Source organism: Ctenopharyngodon idella, chromosome 12 (genome assembly GCF_019924925.1).
Source record: "Ctenopharyngodon idella isolate HZGC_01 chromosome 12, HZGC01, whole genome shotgun sequence".
Taxonomy (NCBI): domain Eukaryota; kingdom Metazoa; phylum Chordata; class Actinopteri; order Cypriniformes; family Xenocyprididae; genus Ctenopharyngodon; species Ctenopharyngodon idella.
Genome location: NC_067231.1, coordinates 5532048 through 5550345, shown reverse-complemented (window position 1 = coordinate 5550345; position 18298 = coordinate 5532048). Strand labels below are relative to the sequence as shown.

The window sequence follows — 18298 nt, the reverse complement described above, 5'->3', positions numbered from 1 at the left end:
TGCATAGTCACTTTTTCATGTGCATTATTAGTAGAAAATGTTCACCTCTGCAGAAACCATAACGACTTGGCATGACAGTAAGATAGATGCTAATTTCATGCAGATTGTGATGTAGGAAACTTGCACAATGCATCTCCAGCTTGTCTAAACACAGCTAGATTCTCTTCTCATGTGCACTAAGCATATCCTGTAATGTTGGACACCACTGGAATTTACTGTACTTCCTTCTTTATGCACAGATATCTAGTTCCTAGTGTTTTATTGATGTAGCACACTGATATGAAATCAGAAAACTATATATTGATCCTTCTCCTACAAAGAGTTGGCAGCAGCTTTTTCATTCAAGCTTCAATTCAGTCATCTTTATTTTATTTCTCTTGAACATGCTCAATATGTCATTTTTTATATATTACATATATATACTCACTGGCCCAATAAAATGGCCAGTGAGTATATATATATATATATATATATATATATATATATATATATATATATATATATGTAATGAATAATAATAATAATAATAATATATATATATATATATATATATATATATATATATATATATATATATTTTTTTTTTTTATTTTTATTTTTTTTAATGATGGATTTCCATATTTCAATATTGAAAGTCTGGGACAAAGGTACAATGGGAAAATTGAACCATAAAAGGCAGTTAAAAAGGTGCAAGATGATGAAACCATTGTAAAAAAGTTTCCAGTTTTAATGTGACCTTAAAGGGTTAGTTCACCCAAAAATGAAAATTCTGTCATTTATTACTCACCCTCATGCCGTTTTACACCTGTAAGACCTTCGTTAATCTTCGGAACGCAAATTGAGATATTTTTGTTTAAATCCGATGGCTCCGTGAGGCCTACATAGGGAGCAATGACATTTCCTCTCTCAAGATCCATAAAGGTACTAAAAACATATTTAAATCAGTTCATGTGAGTACAGTGGTTCAATATTAATATTATAAAGCGACAAGAATATTTTTGGTGCGGCAAAAAAAACAAAATAACGAATTATTTAGTGATGGCCAATTTCAAAACACTGCTTCAGGAAGATTCGGAGCGTAATGAATCAGCGTGTCGAATCATGATTCGGATCGCGTGTCAAACCGCCAAACTGCTGAAATCACGTGACTTTGGCGCTCTGAACTGCGAATTCGACACGCTGATTCATTATACTCCGAAGCAGTGTTTTGAAATCGGCCATCACTAAATAAGTCGTTATTTTGTTTTTTTTGGCTCACCAAAAATATTCTTGTCGCTTTATAATATTAATATTGAACCACTGTACTCACATGAACTGATTTAAATATGTTTTTAGTACCTTTATGGATCTTGAGAGAGGAAATGTCATTGCTCCCTATGTAGGCCTCACGGAGCCATCGGATTTAAACAAAAATATCTTAATTTGTGTTCCGAAGATCAACGAAGGTCTTATGGGTGTAAAACGGCACAAGGGTGAGTAATTAATGACAGAATTTTCATTTTTGGGTGAACTAACCCTTTAATATGTCTAAATAAGTAAATGAATAAAAAGCCAAATCAAACAAAGTAACTATAAGGTAAATAGGTAGACTCCTTCTTTAGTGGTTTTGGAAGCTGTACGATTTTTGAAATCTTATTGCTACACCAAGCATTGACATTCTGGAGAATTTTGGGCTGCCAACTTTGTGGCAATAGTTTAGGGTCCTGTTCTGTTCCTGCATGACATTCTACTCTGTGCACAAAGTCCATATAGAAATGGTTTACTCTGTCCTCACAGATATGATTGGAATAGCCAAACTAGAATTGGAATTGGCCATATAGTGCATTACTTTAACGTAACTAAGCCACACATTTATAACCTATATTAAGTCTGTCTGGGTTGAAGCCTTACTTTGCATTTGACCTCCAGGTTTAATGAAGATAAAGGATATTCTAGACTGAACATTGATTTAGTGGTTCCACCTTTTTTCCAGTGTGGAAACTTTTGTAAATGGATTTTTAAAAGAAACTGTAGAGATATGTACATGTTAGCATGGTTTATTGAGTTTGACCCTGAACGTTCATAGGCTGCTCTCACCATTTTCCAATGTTACTGAGTCCAAATTTTCTCTTCTTTTTGCACTGCATGTATTACCTATACTTTTTCAGATGTTGAATCACTCAAAATAGCCTTAAAGTTCACTTAATGTTCTGCTATAATTACGTCTCGCATTCATATTTACAAACACTGATTCAGTCTCAGCAAAAATGGCGACAGTTCAAGGTGAGATATGGAGTGGTCATAGGGTACTGTATTTTCCGGAAAATTGTTGAGAGGGGAAAGCTTTCGTTTCTGCTCTGATAGCCGCAAGACCACGCTGAACTTGGTGAGTGTGTGCTATAAATCTGGGTCTGTATTCACAAAACATCTTAAGGCAAAAGTAGCTCCTAACTTGCCAATTTAGGAGAAACTCTTAAAAATAATGGGCGTGTCAGTCCTAAATTTAGGACTCCTAAATTTTTGCTCTGAGAGTATTTCACAAAGCATTTTAGCGCTAAAACTAGCTCCTAAATCTGTGAAACGCTAGGAGTAGTCAAGAGGACTCCTAAGTCATTAAGACAAAATCAAAAACAGTCCTAAAATGATTGTTGGTGCCAATCTGCCTTAGCAATCTGCCCAAAGACACTGTACACCATTGAGGCAATAGCGACAGAGCCTTGGATGCTGAGCCTTTTCTTCATAAATGCAATACATATTCATATAGATTTAAATCTACGATAAAACACCAGAAATAAATCTTAAATAAATAAATAAATAAATAAATAAATCCTGATTACCTGTGGCGGATGGATGCAGAAAACTGTCGCGGTAACTATGTGAGTCGGCTCTCGTCTGTGTACATATACCTCCACTTAAGCTGATTAGATAGACCGTTTGAATGTGCTCCTCCAAAACTTTTTTTTATAAAACATAATTTGTCACTTGAATTCTGCAATCTCTCAAGATGCAAACATGTAAGAGGCGGACAATTAGCTGAACATGTACTAGTTTAATTAGTGACACTTTTATGGTGCGTTCACACCAGACGCGAATGAAGCGTTAAGCGCGAGTGATTTACATGTTAAGTCAATGCAAAGACGCGAATAGACATCCTGCAGCGCGGTTCGCACGAATGAGGCAGCGCGAATTGAGCGTTTCGGGCGTTTGACGCGCAAGTTAAAAAATCTGAACTTTTTTGCGAAAATTCGCGCTGCGTTAACTAATCAGGAGCTTGCTCTAGTAGTGACGTGATTACGACATAGCGAGCGGAGGCAGAAATCCGAAACAACAATGGAGGACAAAATCATCGTCGCTGTACATCTTCATACTTTTATAGAAACAGGAATAAAAAGGATCTTGCTTGAAAGAAAGTTAGTGAGGAGGTTGGACAATCTGGTAAGTTGTAAAAAACGGTCTTTACTCAATTTGAGCTATATATATATATATATATACATATTGAGACTACAAGCTAGCTAAAGCCAGCAAATTGAGCTTATTCGGCGTATTTTACAACTACTTTCCCGCTGACGAGTTGTGTTTATTCAGATGAAGTGTGGAGAAAGAAGTGGAAGAGTCTGGGACACATATTTAAAGGAGGGGGCGAGCCCCTCTCATGACGTGAATTCGCATCTGTTGTGAATTTCACGCACGAATGAAGCGAGTAAACTCAAAATGTTCAAGCATCCAACTACATGCGAATAGCGCGATTTATTCGCGCAAGTCGTGTCTGGTGTGAACGCCCCATTAGCCTACATTTTAAAACCTTAAATTGAATATGGCAACATTTTCATTTTAAAATCTTTATTTGAATATGGCAACATTTTTATTTTAAAACCTTTATTTGTATATGGCAACATGATACCTCATTCTACAATATTTCTATGATTAAATCGCTGACAGAGACTCCTCCCCATCAGCCAATCAATGTGGGCATAGTCCATAGCAACGAGGTCAAGCCCACCCTTTCTCTTAACTTAAGACTTCTCTCTATTCCTTAGTAAAAGTTTGTCTCATCAGCTTTGTGAATAGGTTTTAAGAGAAAACTCTTAACTAAGAACTTTTACTGCCATTTAGGAGAACTCTTAGTGGTAAGATAAAATGTTTTGTGAATACAGCCCCTGGAATGGTGAGAGAACATTGTGCATGGTACATTTTTTGTCTTCAAACCAAAGTTAGGTCTTCAGCCGACAAAATTTAAATCATGTCTGGCTAGCGCGCTTCCCATAATGTTTACACATTAGATCAGTAATCGGAGAGTCAGTCTTTAGTGGCATGAGTGTCTACGAAAGCAATCCGGTTAAATGCGGTTTCGACTACTTCTGGAAGTGGTCGAAGTTGGACAGACTCAAAACGTTTTAGACCCCGTTTACACCTGTATTTAGCGTCATCCACTTGTGATTTTATTGACCAAAATGCATCTTAATTCCAGGTGTAAACAGGGCCACAACTTTTGCTGTTCATTTTAGCTTAAGTGAAATGGAGCTGCATTATAATAGATGCCAAAACTCATTCAGTTTGAATAAGACAAAACAACAGTAAGGATCATTTACTGTAATTTTATTATTCAAAGTACAGACTCTGCTTTTGAATGACTTTATCTCTTAAACTTTCTCTGCTGAGGTTCCTGTCCATTACAAAGAGGTCCAGAGAGAGCTATCCCTAAGCATTCCTATTCATCTCGATAGCAGTAGCTCGACTGGAATATTATTTATAGTTGTCCGTTGAGAAAATCCTTCTTTAGAACAGTATATGTAGTTGCTTCTGCTGACAGGCACATGCTAACCAGCTAAACCATGACCTTTTGGTCAACAAAGTTTTTATTCTATTAGATTTTGTATGTCCTCTGGTGGATTCTTACCCCTGCAGACTTGAACTGAACAGCTGACACTTCCCATATTGCAGTGTGCAAGAATACCATTAGACTAACAGGCTAAAGTTGATAGTGGAGTTGGCCTCGTATGCTCCATTCTCACTTGAACCATGACCACTAGAGTTTGGCGGTCCAGCTTCCTAGGCGGTTTCTCTTTCGCCCCTGAAGGTTCAGATGCACCCGCTCCGTTCAGGGACACGGTTCAGCCAGAGTAGGTCAGCAAGGCATAGTGTCCACTGAATGCTAACTAAGGACAAGGCCGAGATTCATTCCAAGAAATATAATCTCATCCATTTTTCATCAGGCTGTGTGAATTCGCAGCTCAGACATGCTTCATCACTAAACATTTCAGTGGTCATTAGAATTGCAATAATGTTTCCCTTCAGGGACACCACACGGTGTGAGTCAACATGTTTATATTGTATCAGGTCAGAGCTGTTCATAATGCATAATATGCTGCAGACTCATTGGAGTTGATGGTGATTTCTCCACTCAAAAGAGGTCAGTCCTCATATAAAGACTTTAAAGTAATTTAAAGTAAATTTGGCTTGTGGTTTAAAGTTATGGGATACATACTTAGCAAAAACAAGCCCGTTATTGTATGTGTGCCATCACTGCAATTCCCTCCACATCGTCCTTCCAATCATTGCATCATTGCATGCAGTAAAACCCAGAACAGTTTCAATTAAAATTATAAAACACTTAAGCAAACTTTTGTACTTTCAAATTCAAAACAAATTAAATTGATTGGAAGTTTTTGCTGAGTGTTCTTATCTTCACACTTATTTTCTGCCAAGCGCTGTGACTTAAGCACAAGGACAGATTGATGTATAGGAGACGTGAAAAGGGCCGATCAGCGGACAGTAGTGAATGGCTCCCCGTGGAGACATCCATCCCACTCAGAAGGTAGAAGTTCAGAACTTTGACCTTAGCTGTGATGGATGTGTCCCGCTGGACAACCAACCATGTGCTGCAGTGTGTTGACGTGGATGTCATTCCTGCACTGCACTGTCCTTTTATTGTTCTCGAGATTCTTCATAGAAACCCTGGGGCAGTAAAACCATATACCAGAGATACTCAAATGGCACAGCACAGGGGCCACTTTCAGAAAATTTAGAGTGCCCAGGGGCCAGTGAGCAAAATGATGAACAAAAGTGAACAAAAAGTCTATCTATCTATCTATTAGGGGTGGGAATCTTTAGTCATCTCACCATCCATTCCGATTCTGGGAGTCATGATCCGATCCAATTGAATGCAGCCTTCTGCTAGTGCGTTTCATATTTTAAATATATAAGTCCACTGCATTCCATACGACATAAATGGTGACTTCGTTGAGCATTTTGTAAGGAAAATACTGATGGGCGAGATCGCACACTGTAAGTGTAACATAAAACAAAGTGCGTGTCTACAATGAAGCCCGCGAATGTCCTTGTAATTCGCTTCATCCTTTCCGAACTTTATGAAAGATTATTTTACGGAAGGTCCGAATGGTTTATGTGTGTGGAATTGGAAGCAAGCAGAATACGGGTGTTTTTAAAGCATATTTAGCGTCATCGCGCATCTGGTTAAAAACTAAGCTCAGAATTGATTCTGAAATTCTCAGAATCGATCCAGAATCGTTAAAGAGAGAATCGCAATGCATCGATGGATCGATTTTTTTTTTTTTTTTTTTCTTCCACCCCTACTATCTATCTATCTATCTATCTATCTATCTATCTATCTATCTATCTATCTATCTATCTATCTATCTATCTATCTATCTATCGTCTGTCTGTCTGTCTGTCTGTGTATCTATCTATCTATCTATCTATCTATCTATCTATCTATCTATCTATCTATCTATCTATCTATCTATCTGTCTGTCTGTCTGTCTGTCTGTCATCTGTCTATCTAGAAATGAAATTCTGTTCTGTGATAGAATTGGAAAATACTCAACAAATTTGCTATAATTAATTTGTATAGTCCAGAACAGCGATCTCCCTTAGTAATTGGATGCAGTGTTTTAGGAATTGTTTTTTGTTAAATTGTCTATTTTGCTGTCAAGCTTTTGACATTTGGGTGCTATTTTCTATTTTTGCTGCTAAATGGAAAACAGTTAAAAAATGCCAGAAGCGGTCTGTCACTATGCACAAATCACTGATGACAGTATTTGCATTTCATAATGCTTTGCTTTACAATAATTACAGGGAATATGAATTGTGAAACCTTTTGTAAATTAATCTGATTACACTACCACTTAAATGTCTTTTAAAATATACTGCAAGTTTTGCACCCCAAGCAAGACATGTGGTGCAGTATAAAGAAACTAGACCTTGTGCATTATGAATTCTTGAGATGTAGACAGCTTTGCTGATTATAAACGCAGTGTTCATGTGTATTGTTGACCCAGAAACTGCAAATTAATTCTCAAATGATGCCCAAATTGTGGAGTGGGTGGGGGGTATATGGTAGGTATACTCTTGTACTTTGAGTATACCTGCCATATACTGTTCAGTTATTACCTTCTATTTTTTTTTTTTTTTTGTTTATAATCTTGACTTTAGCAGGATATGCATATGTCTTGTGTCCTGCTTGAACCTTGGATATTATTTGCATTGATTCATTTTTTTATTGATTTTTATTCATTTTTATTTTATTTAAACATTTAAAATAGACTTATTGCCTACCTGAGCCATAAATTCCATACAAAAAAACCTAAAATAATATTTCATACTAACTGTACGACATTCACAAACAAAACACTCCAGATGAATTATCCATAATCATAGTTACTCAGAGAGGCTACAGTCACATACTAGTAGGTATACACATCATATTGATAGGTATTTAAATAGGACTCAGGAGCAGACATACAAGTGTAATTAGTTTTTTCATCTACATGGCATCTGACATAAATAATAATAACAAGACACTTGCCTTGTGCAGCAAAATCCTTTGATTAGCATTAAACCTGGTCATGTGGTCAACACCAATTTGAAAAGGGATGCCACTGCATGGAAGATGAAAGGAGCATTTTTTTTTTATTATTATTATTTTTGTTTGCATTTTTTGACACAAATGGCAAAATCAGTTTATTTTTTTCCATTAAAAATGAAAATGATTTTTTTTTCAATTCAAACAGCTGCAGCCCATGCTGTCCGCTAGATATACAGTAATTAGAGAATCATATTAGCTTCTCTAAGATGTTTCTTCAAAGAAAACCATTCCCGTCATTAAAAACCATTCCACCCAGAGAATGTCATGTAACATGTATGCTGATCAATGAGATGATTCAATCAGCAACGAGTTGGGTTGATTTATGTAATCACAACTTGAGTAATTAAACCTGTAACTGTACCTTTAAGATCAGAGCTGCCTTAGATACCATGGAAGCTGTTATGTACTAAGGTTTCATGCATGTGTTTATGTAATATTGTTTGCTTATACTGCAAAAGGGAGAAATGGCAAATATTATATTTAGAGATTGTGGTATGTTTCCCCTAATTAAAGGGTTAGTTCACCCAAAAATGAAAATTCTGTCATTGATTACTCACGCTCATGTCATTCCACACCCGTAAGACCTTTGTTCATATTCAGAACCAAAATTAAGACATTTTTGATAAAATTCGATGACTCAGTGAGGCCTGCATTGCCAGCAAGATAATTAACACTTTCAAATGCCCAGAAAGCTACTAAAGACGTATTTAAAACAGTTCATGCGACTACAGTGGTTTAACCTTAATGTTATGAAGTGACGAGAATACTTTTTGTGCCCCAAAAATAAAAATAAATAAATAAATAAAATAAATAATGACTTTATTCATCAATATCTAGTGATGGGCGATTTCAAAACACTGCTTCATGAAGCTTCGAAGCTTTACAAATCTTTTGTTTCGAATCAGTGGTTCGGAGAATGTATCAAACTGCCAAAGGCACATGATTTCAGTAAACGAGGCTTCGTTACATCATATGTGTTTCAAAACATTTCGAAATTTCAATGGTTCACGTGACTTTGGCAGTTTGATAAACGCTCCGAACCACTGATTCAAAACAAAAAATTTGTAAAGCTTCGAATCTACGGGTGTGAAACGACATTTTTGGGTGAACTAACCCTTAAGGCAAAAAGTACAATAAAAGAATTTAAAAAATATAAATAATTTATTTAAATGAAAATGACTCTGTCACTAGGCATTCAGACAGTCTTTAATGAACAATTTAGAGGTTGATATTCTTTGTATCACATTAAAACAGCATACTGATAAATTAACCTCAGTAGGAAACCATTTTTGTAATGTTCATGGTCTGGATTTGTGGCTCTTTAGAGATCTGTTTCCTTCCTGTGTACTGGCTTGTTGCGGAGTATTGATTTTTTTTTTTCTGTGATTACTCCCATTGGCTCCTTTCCAAGCTTTCAGAGGTGTGTTATCTAAGGCATTTGTAAGACCGACTCTCATTGTCTTACTTTTACATGCTTGCAGTGAAACCTGGTGCCATACATTTAAATAATGTTTTACCCAAACTTAAACTCACCCTCACAATCAACCCCACATGACTTACTTTTTGTGTGTGTGTGTGTGTGTGTGTGTGTGTGTGTGTGGAGCACAAAAGGAGATGCTAGACAGAATGTTCACACTGCTCTTTCCACAGTGAAGGTGGCAGGTGACCATGGGCTATAAAGCCGTACCGTACTATGCAGTGGAAAAGCGCCAAAAGATGCGTTTTTAAATGTATCCTGATTAATGTAGATGTAGGCTTGGAGACTAGAGAATCTCTATGCTGTGGTTCTCACCTCTGCTGAAGCTGAGAGAAATTTAGGTCACCTCTTAGGCTAAAAGAAACTAAGAAAATAAAAGCTTATTGGTCTAGGGTGCTATTTGGCACAGCATTTGTCCCAAGTTCATCAATGTTATCTATGCTTCTGTCTGAGTCATGCTCAGTACAAAAAGGGGCCCCACAGCCATGAATCTTTAATGGGAACACAAGATAGTTGGTCTTTCCTTTGAAACCCTGCTCGCCATCATAGGCCCAGTTGCTAAGAGAGCCCAGCTTGCCTCGGTTTAATGTGTCAGCACTTCTGATGTTACGTAAAGCCACACAAATGCTATCAATCTCTAATTCATGAGTGGCAGGCCAGAGACGGGACTTGGAGACACAAGCCCAGATGTAAATGGTCATCGTCAAAACACAGCAAACCAATCCCACAAACTTTTACTGTAGACTTGACCTTCATTTGCTCTTCAAACTATTAACCTTTGTGTAATGGGACAGTATATTTCCTACGTGTCCTCCTTTGTAAATGAAGCATGGTTTAGCACCCCTGAAGAAAACCCATTTTGTTCATAATCACTGATCTGTGTTGCAGAATTCATGGTGTCGATTTTGTGTGATTTATATTCTACTGTCTTCTTCTCATAACTTGCCGTTAATTTCTGGATAAAGGTACATAGGGAGGAGAGACTGGTGGAGAAAAGCCAATGGGTTGAGACCGGATTCGTTGCAACAGCAAGGAACAGCAGCCGTAGATCTCGTCTTGCCTACCGTGAAGGAGCATGTTAATCAAATCAGTCACTCAAGGACTGCAGCGTAGCACTGTCTCATTGCTTGCCACTGTAAATCAAGAGAGTGGATAGTCAGTTCCTGCAATGCTGGGGTGAAATAAAACTCACAGGACTTAAAGGTGCAGTAGGTGATCTGGGAAATGTTAACATTAGCCTGCTAGCATTGAAAGCATACAATCCCACCCTCCCTGCAAGTCGCCGTCCAAAGCCACGCCTCCTCCAAAATACATGAACGCATGAATTTTGATACATACACAGCTGCTCTCGGCAAAGCGTCATAAGACGGCGTTAAACTACCTCATGTCTCAAATCACATAATATTATAATGATAACGAACGTAAACAACTTAGAGAGCTCGAACTTGTACTACCTGACTGGTGCACATTCATGTTGGTGTTGATGCTGTTGACATGGATACGCATAATTCCGAGTCTGAGGACGTGAACAGCTCCAGTTAGAATGTCACGGGTTGCCATTTCTTAATTACGGTAGTTAAGGCGTGAACGCAGCACAAGCTCATTGTAAAAGGTGGTTGCTGTTTGTTTGCGCTGGTGACTGCAGGTCTGTCTGTGTAAATTCTGCATAGCATGAAAAACGTTGTTGATTTATGATGTCTGCGCGAACAGTGTGCATGAGGGTATGTAAAGACATACGTTGGCAGGCAGGTAGGACATCGTTTTATTTCATTTGGACTGAAAATAATAATTGGATGAACATTTTTTGGTCCTACGCCTTCCACAGATGATATATATTTATAAAAATACATTTAGACCGTTTAACATAGTGATTGCTATTAGGATATGAGGAGACTTTCAACCAGTATAACAAAAAATGTTTCTGTAGAAAATCACCTATTGCACCTTTAAGCAAAATGCAGGTCTATGTTAAAGCTTAAAGCAGAATTAGTTTGATGATGTTTAAAGGTACATGGAAAAGGAAACTTTATGAGTTCACACTGACAAATAATTAGATAGAGTAAAAGAGAGAGCGGGTTCTAGTCCCGCTCTAAGCGGGATTTGAACCCGGTCTGCAGGCATGGGAGTCACTAGAGCGCCTCTTGAGATCAGGGGAGTGAGGTTTACACACACACATCTTAACGGCCTACATTCGTTACATTCACCCCCCTAAACCTCACTCCCATCCGGGTCACGGCACCAATGTAATCGCCTGATCTAAGTGGGACTTGAACCTGGGTCCGCTGGCATGGGAGTCAGGCACTCTAACAAGGAGGCTAAAGACCGCAGTCTCTAGCGTCAGTCGCTAGAGCTCCTCTTGAGATCAGGGGAGTGAGGTTTACATGCCGACTCTTTTGACAGCGAAATTCAAAAGTGGACTGTACTAGATTTGAAGGTTTCCCTTATCTTTTGTGTAACATCAAGATGCGACATGTCTGAAGAACATTTGCTAATGGCAAGCCAATGGCTCTGAAAAATGCAATAACTATGGTCAGCAACAATTATATTAATGTCAATCATCTCTTTGTTGTTCTTAATACATGTTGCACTGATGTAGAAATTGCATCAGACTCAAACTGTTTGCAGCCCATTTTGCTGTCAAGCTGTACAGTGATTTGGACAAATAGGACATGTTTAGGATCATAATCCTTGTTGGTCCTAGAACAAAATTACCTTGACCATTTGGGGGTTGGAGTGTGAAGAACTTTCTTGTCAGTCTGTCATTTGATTTTAGAGTTAACGTTAAGGTTGTGGTTGGGGCTCTTCTCAGTCTTGTCAACCAGAGTTTAAGGCAAAGTTTAAGGCTGGAGTTGAGATTCAAAAAATCATTCTTACCATCTCTAAATTTTCATCCGTTTTTAGACTTTGAGTTAATGGTTAAGGTTAGGTGAAGGCATGTATGGTTAAGGGCTCTATTTGTTTGAAAGGAATTCTGTTCCAGGACAAACTAAAGATAATGGTATGGGTACATTTTTCCCTAATTGGCAAAATCATGGCCCAGGTAATTTGTGACCATGGTTTTGCCAATTAGGACATGTTCCTGGATCAACTTTTTTGTTGGTATTGGACCAAATTTATTTACGACTAATTGGATTTTAGATTTGTAGTACAAACATATGATCTGGCAACACATCCTAATTGGTAAAATCATGGACATCTTGAGGTCCACCAGAAAATAAATATACTTGATTGAAGAAACTTGCTCTGTCCATGTATATGTCTCTACTCTTTGGTTATTTTCTCTGTCTTATCTCATGAGCATTGGAGGAAAATTTGATTTTGTGCTTCTTTTTCGTTTTTTCTTCTCTCTCTCCACACCTTTCTGTCACTCCATCCTTCTCCTGCTCTCTGCTGATGACACTATCTGTGACTCCAGACTGGCAGTATGAGGGTAAGACAATGTATCTTATCTTTATGTTAGTCTTTTGTTCTCTCATCGGGCATGAGAGCACAACTCTATTAACCCCTTTGCAACCCCAGTGGTAACAGCTCTCTCTATACACATAAAGAAATCATTTTGTAAATCTATCTTTGACTTGTGGCCCCGCAGTCCCGGTAGTAGATAGGTTACAGTACTCGTAGATCTTTTTTTTTTTTTTATGTGCGGGTTGTGTGACTTAATGTGAGCTGAAATTGAAATGTCTTGTTTAGTATGAGTTACGTCGAGGTCTAGACTTGATGAAATTCTGATGTCTCTTTTTTCCATTCCTGTTTTCCATTTACTCTGTGTCCTTGCTTTTCAGAGTGCAAGCTCTCCAGAACAGGCCCGCCTGCCACCATTGTAGCCATAGATGAAGAGAGCCCTAATGGTAAGGCTATATTGTTGGTTTCCTTTTTTTTTTTTCTGCATTTCATTAAACTAAAATGAAGGACAGTGAGTTTGAAAGTGTGTGGTCAGAATTCAGAACAGCACTTGAATTTAGTCATGAAATTCAAGTCTGCCAGTTTTTGGTTTGGCTCAGATTAGCTGTGGTTGAAAATTCACTAAAAATGAATTGTGCCCGCTCAATACAGCATTTTTTTTTTTTTTTTTGCTGATTCACCAAAACGAATTATGCCAATCAGGTAATGAAACAAACTTGTTCATAAAGAATGTGCTGAATGCAATTGCAAGGTGTAATTCCCGATCTTGCGGGTCTGTTTGGAATGCTGGGTTGTGGAAAATTGTGGTTCGAAAGCTTTTGATTTTATTTGATTTTGATTTAGTTTGGTTCAATTTAGGAATGCACCAATCATGATTTTTCATGGCCGGTTCCGATTGCTGATTTTTTTATGTATTTTTTTTTACAAGAAAATGTTCAGATTCTGATACCAGTTGCTTTTTTTTCTCTTTAAGTTTATTTGCACTATTACAGACCAAAGTGGCCTTAAACAAACAAACAAACAAACAAACAAAAATGTCTTTAGCCTTTTGAAATGAGAGGCAGCCACTGCATTTTAATCACAATCCAAACGAAGATGCTACAGACATGTAGCATGAGTTGTTTTTATTTAAATTAGTTGGTATAATTTATAGATTTAAAGCTAAAACAATGGTCTGACAATAGCTTTGTGAAATTATTGTACATAAAACATACCTGCTCAAAATAAAAACAGCTGAAGTACTGAATGATAATGCAAATCCACTCTCTGACAGTAGATGGCGCTTATGAAACAAGCGGCAATATATAGGGCTGTTGCGGTTAATGAATTTCCCTTGCGGTATTTTCGAATGGCTTAATAGTGCGATATGCGTATATATATATATATATCTGTGTAACAAGGTCATATTCTATAACGAAACTAAATAGCGTTGAAACAGGAAGTGAAGTAAACAGAAGAGAAATAAGTTTAATAATAAATAAATGTCAAAATTAGGGTCTACATAACAGAACATAAACATGACAATAAGCTGGTAGGGCTATTTTTATATGTAAAATAGTTAGTTACGATCCTCGAATCTGACTAAACGAGACTTTCTGCTGATATTTAATGAGTATAAGCAGAACTTCTTGTCTCTGCACATTCTAGACGGGCTGTCAGTCAGTGCAGTTACATTGTTGCACCACTAGGTGGCGGCAAGGGACTGTCTTTGAGTGAGTCTTTAAACCGTTCATTCAACTAGATGTTCAAAAACGCTGATTCATTCAAGGAGAGATGTAAAGAAACAAGCTGTTGAAATCATTTTAACTTTGAGCTCCACTTGACTAGTAATGTGTTGATGCTAAGGCAGAGATTTCGCTATCCTTGGACATGACCTTTTTTCACGAATATATGTCTTGGTCTGAAGGACAGACGCAGGTAATTGCACACGCTCAGTCGATCTCTCTCACATTCGCTGTTTGTTTAGGCTTGTTTAGTGCAAATCTACGGAGCCTCTGTACAAATCACCATGGCACACATAATGCTACACATTATGCTATCATTATTAACTAATTTAATATTTAGTACACGTGCATAAAATGTAAAACGAGAAGGACATAATCTTTCAAAAAATAGAAAACATGCAAATATTGCGGTTGCTGCGTTTTTTGCAGTCCTCTGCGGTTGGCTCGTCAATAGCGCGGTATTACGATATTGCGGTTATCACGACAGCCCTAGCAATATAGCGTTTATTTGGTTACCTCTGTACACAAAGCAGTGCTGCGCTTACAGACACTACTTTAATATAGGCTTCCTTATGTAACCCCGCCCCTTTTCAGCGCTGCACTTGTTGTGTTCTGTCTGTATTTCCACAGTATGAAGGTAAGATCTTACGTATTTATGAATGAACCGCTCATTTTAAAATCTTTCCGGTATACTGACATTTGTTAACACATCTACTTTAAACATTACAATGCTCATGATAGCCTTCGCTACATCTACAATAAGTAAATCCACTTCATCAGCTAATTACTCTTCGACAGCGATGCCATAGAAATATACAGACCTACCGCTAAAACGGAAGTTCAAATATGATATTGTAAAGATGGCTGCACGCTTGTTTCTCTGGCGCATAAGGTCTATAGGCATTATATAGAGGTAAAAGGAAAGTTCCCTTCAGAGATACATGCAAATAAACTCCAACAACCAATTCAATATTTATATTTTTCTTCCAATATCTGGATAATCGCGAACAGTAATCTTGCAGTGCCTGGTACAGTATTTTCTCTGCTGGCACGTCTGTGCATGTCCCATCTCTGGTCTGTTTACATTTCCACACAAATTACATTTTGGGAATTGTTGCAATACAGTTTGTTTGCAAGTCCGGAACAGAGATTGGCCTAAAAAAAAAAAAAAAAAAATTGTCAGGTTGTTGCAGATTGTGTGTTTGGAGCAAAAACTGGCTGGTTCCGATTGATAGCCGGTTGACCAGTGCATCTGTATTTCAATTTCGATTAATTTAAATATATTTCAGTTACAATGTCCATTGTATGAAAGAAATTCTCTCTCCTCTAGCCATCCATGCTTTATTATATTGTATCATTGAAAGTAACTTAATTTTCATTCAGTAACCACTTCAGTGACAGATTCAGTGAGTTCATTCAGTGAAGCATTAATCAGACTGAAATATAACTCCTGAGTCTGTCTTTTTGAATGATTCATGAAAAGAACATGCTCAAAAGAGTCATTTGTGTGTAAATCAAACTACAATGACCATACAAGGACAACTCTATAGAAAGACCTGTTTTCTTGCCATTATTTTTTGGTAATGATCTTTTACATATAAAAGAGGCGTGCTTGTGCTGAAAAAACAATCACGTATTTACATACTCATGATACAGTGCAGAGAGTGCATGGCTAAACTTGATTGTGGGTGGTTAGTTAACAAGAGGCAGATTGAAATACAAAAGTGGCGCAACTCTCCTGTGTGGTTTCCCTTCGATATGCGCTAATTGACAGTGATGGATGTGGACAGATTTGCTTGAATCCATTGGAGATCATTTTTGGACAAAATGATGTGTTTGTTGCACTGATGAAAGAAATTTTTGTTCTTCACACTTATCTTAGACCTCCCATGGTGCACCTCACCAGGGCGCAGATGCACAGATGGTGTACAGTACGTTGCTACTTTGATGGGCTTTTTCAAGTACTGTCTTTTCATCCTCTCTTCATCTGCTTTCTGTATCTGTGTGCTCAAATACTGAGGTGCTATATGAAGGAGAAAGTTGACAGCTACATCTGCCTTTGAACATAATTGGAACAGCTTATAGGTGTGATAGAGGGTCAACACTTTTGCTGACCTCATACCCAGATAACAGGGAACGTTCTCAGAACGTTCTGGCAAGATCCTCTCAAAGTTTTAAGCAAACATTCTTTCGGTAATGGTAACAGAAAGTTCGTTCAGAGATATCTACTCTTTAATACATTTTTCAAAATGTTAACACAAAAAAGTCGTTTATATATCATTCACGGAATGTTTTTTGGGTTGGACGTTCATCTAATGATTTGTTTAATACTTGTTTCAGAACATTCAGAGAACATTCAAAACTAACATTCTTATAATGTTTGCAAAATAATAAAGTAGAATGTTACATGAACGTTCACATTACCCCCAAAAATATAAAAAGCTTTAAAAAAACTGTCATTTCTGTCAGGACCACTATCATCAAATATTATTGATAATTGCATAAAGTTTGTATTGGCGGTATGGTTCTGTTCTGGGCAAGAACTCCCTGCACATCCATGCAACCTAGCATGGATAAGAGCAGGGAGAGCAGCAATAACCCCCATAGGGTAAACAGAACAGAACCAACATATGCAGATATAATTAATGTCTATAATTTAACATGTACACATATTTCAAGAATTAGTTCGATTCAGGGGAATCATAAGGCCAATCTTGACTGAAGAGAGGAGGAGCTGGGGATGGAGAAGGGTAATTAGCTCCTGAGAAATGCAATAGCTGCTGATAATGAGGAGCTTATATATGAATGCCGTGATAGGCGTCGTATTCCTATAGGTAGATGTAAGTCACCTGGAAGTCAGCTGATGCAAGCTTGACTGACATGACCTGCCAGAACTGATGCTAACGCTGGATTTTTAAAGGTGCTGTATATCATTTTTGACTGTACCAAAGCACAAAAATACCATAATATGATACAGTGGCAAGAAAAAGCATGTGAACCACTTGCAGAATCTGTGAAAATGTTAATAATTTTAACAAAATAAGGGAGATAATACAAAATGCATGCTATTTTTTATTTAGCACTGTCCTGAGTAAGATATTTTACATAAAAGATGTTTACATATAATCCACAAGACTGAAAAAATAGCTGAATTTATTAAAATAACCAGTATGTGAACCATTGATTCTTAATACTGTGTGTGGTTACCTGAATGATCTTGTTTTGTGATGGTTGTTCATGAGTCCCTTGTTTGTCCTGAGCAGTTAAACTGAGCTCTGTTCTTCAGAAAAAATCTCCAGGTCCTGCAGATTCTTCAGTTTTCCAGCAATTTTCCTGCATATTTGAACCCTTTACAGCAGTGACTGAATGATTTTGAGATCCGTCTTTTCACACTGAGGACAATTGAGGGACTCAAACACAACTTTTAAAAAAGGTTCAAACATTCACTGATGCTCCAGAAAAAAACATGATGCATTAATAGATGGGGGGTGAAAACATTTGGAATTTGAAGATCAAGGTAAATTGTATTTAATTTGTCTTCCGGGAAACATGCAAGTATTTTCTGTTGCTTCCGAAGGGCAGTACTAAATAAAAAAAAAAATGATATTCAAGCGAAATAAGAAAAATTTGGACCTCTTCATCTTGTTCGAAAGTTTTCACCCCCTGACTCTTAATGCATCGTGTTTCCTTCTGGAGCATCAGTGAATGTTTGAACCTTTTTTAATAGTTGTGTTTGAGTCCCTCAGTTGTCCTCCATGTGAAAAGATGGATCTCAAAATCATTCAGTCACTGTTGTAAAGGGTTCAAATATGCAAAAGATGGTGGAAAACT

At 37.4% G+C, this 18298-nt stretch overlaps 1 protein-coding gene across 3 annotated transcripts in view; it reads left to right on the top strand.

Annotated features, from left to right (window-relative positions):
* pcdh15b (protocadherin-related 15b) overlaps positions 1 to 18298 on the top strand; it is a 214432-nt gene that overhangs the window by 14408 nt on the left and 181726 nt on the right. For 2 of the 3 annotated variants that reach the window (XM_051914968.1, XM_051914965.1), the window contains exons 3-4: positions 12757 to 12771; positions 13124 to 13189. In XM_051914968.1, coding sequence (XP_051770928.1) covers positions 12757 to 12771; positions 13124 to 13189 — 81 coding nt within the window. The remainder of the gene's footprint in view (positions 1 to 12756; positions 12772 to 13123; positions 13190 to 18298) is intronic. The other variant, XM_051914967.1, reaches the window with a different exon arrangement.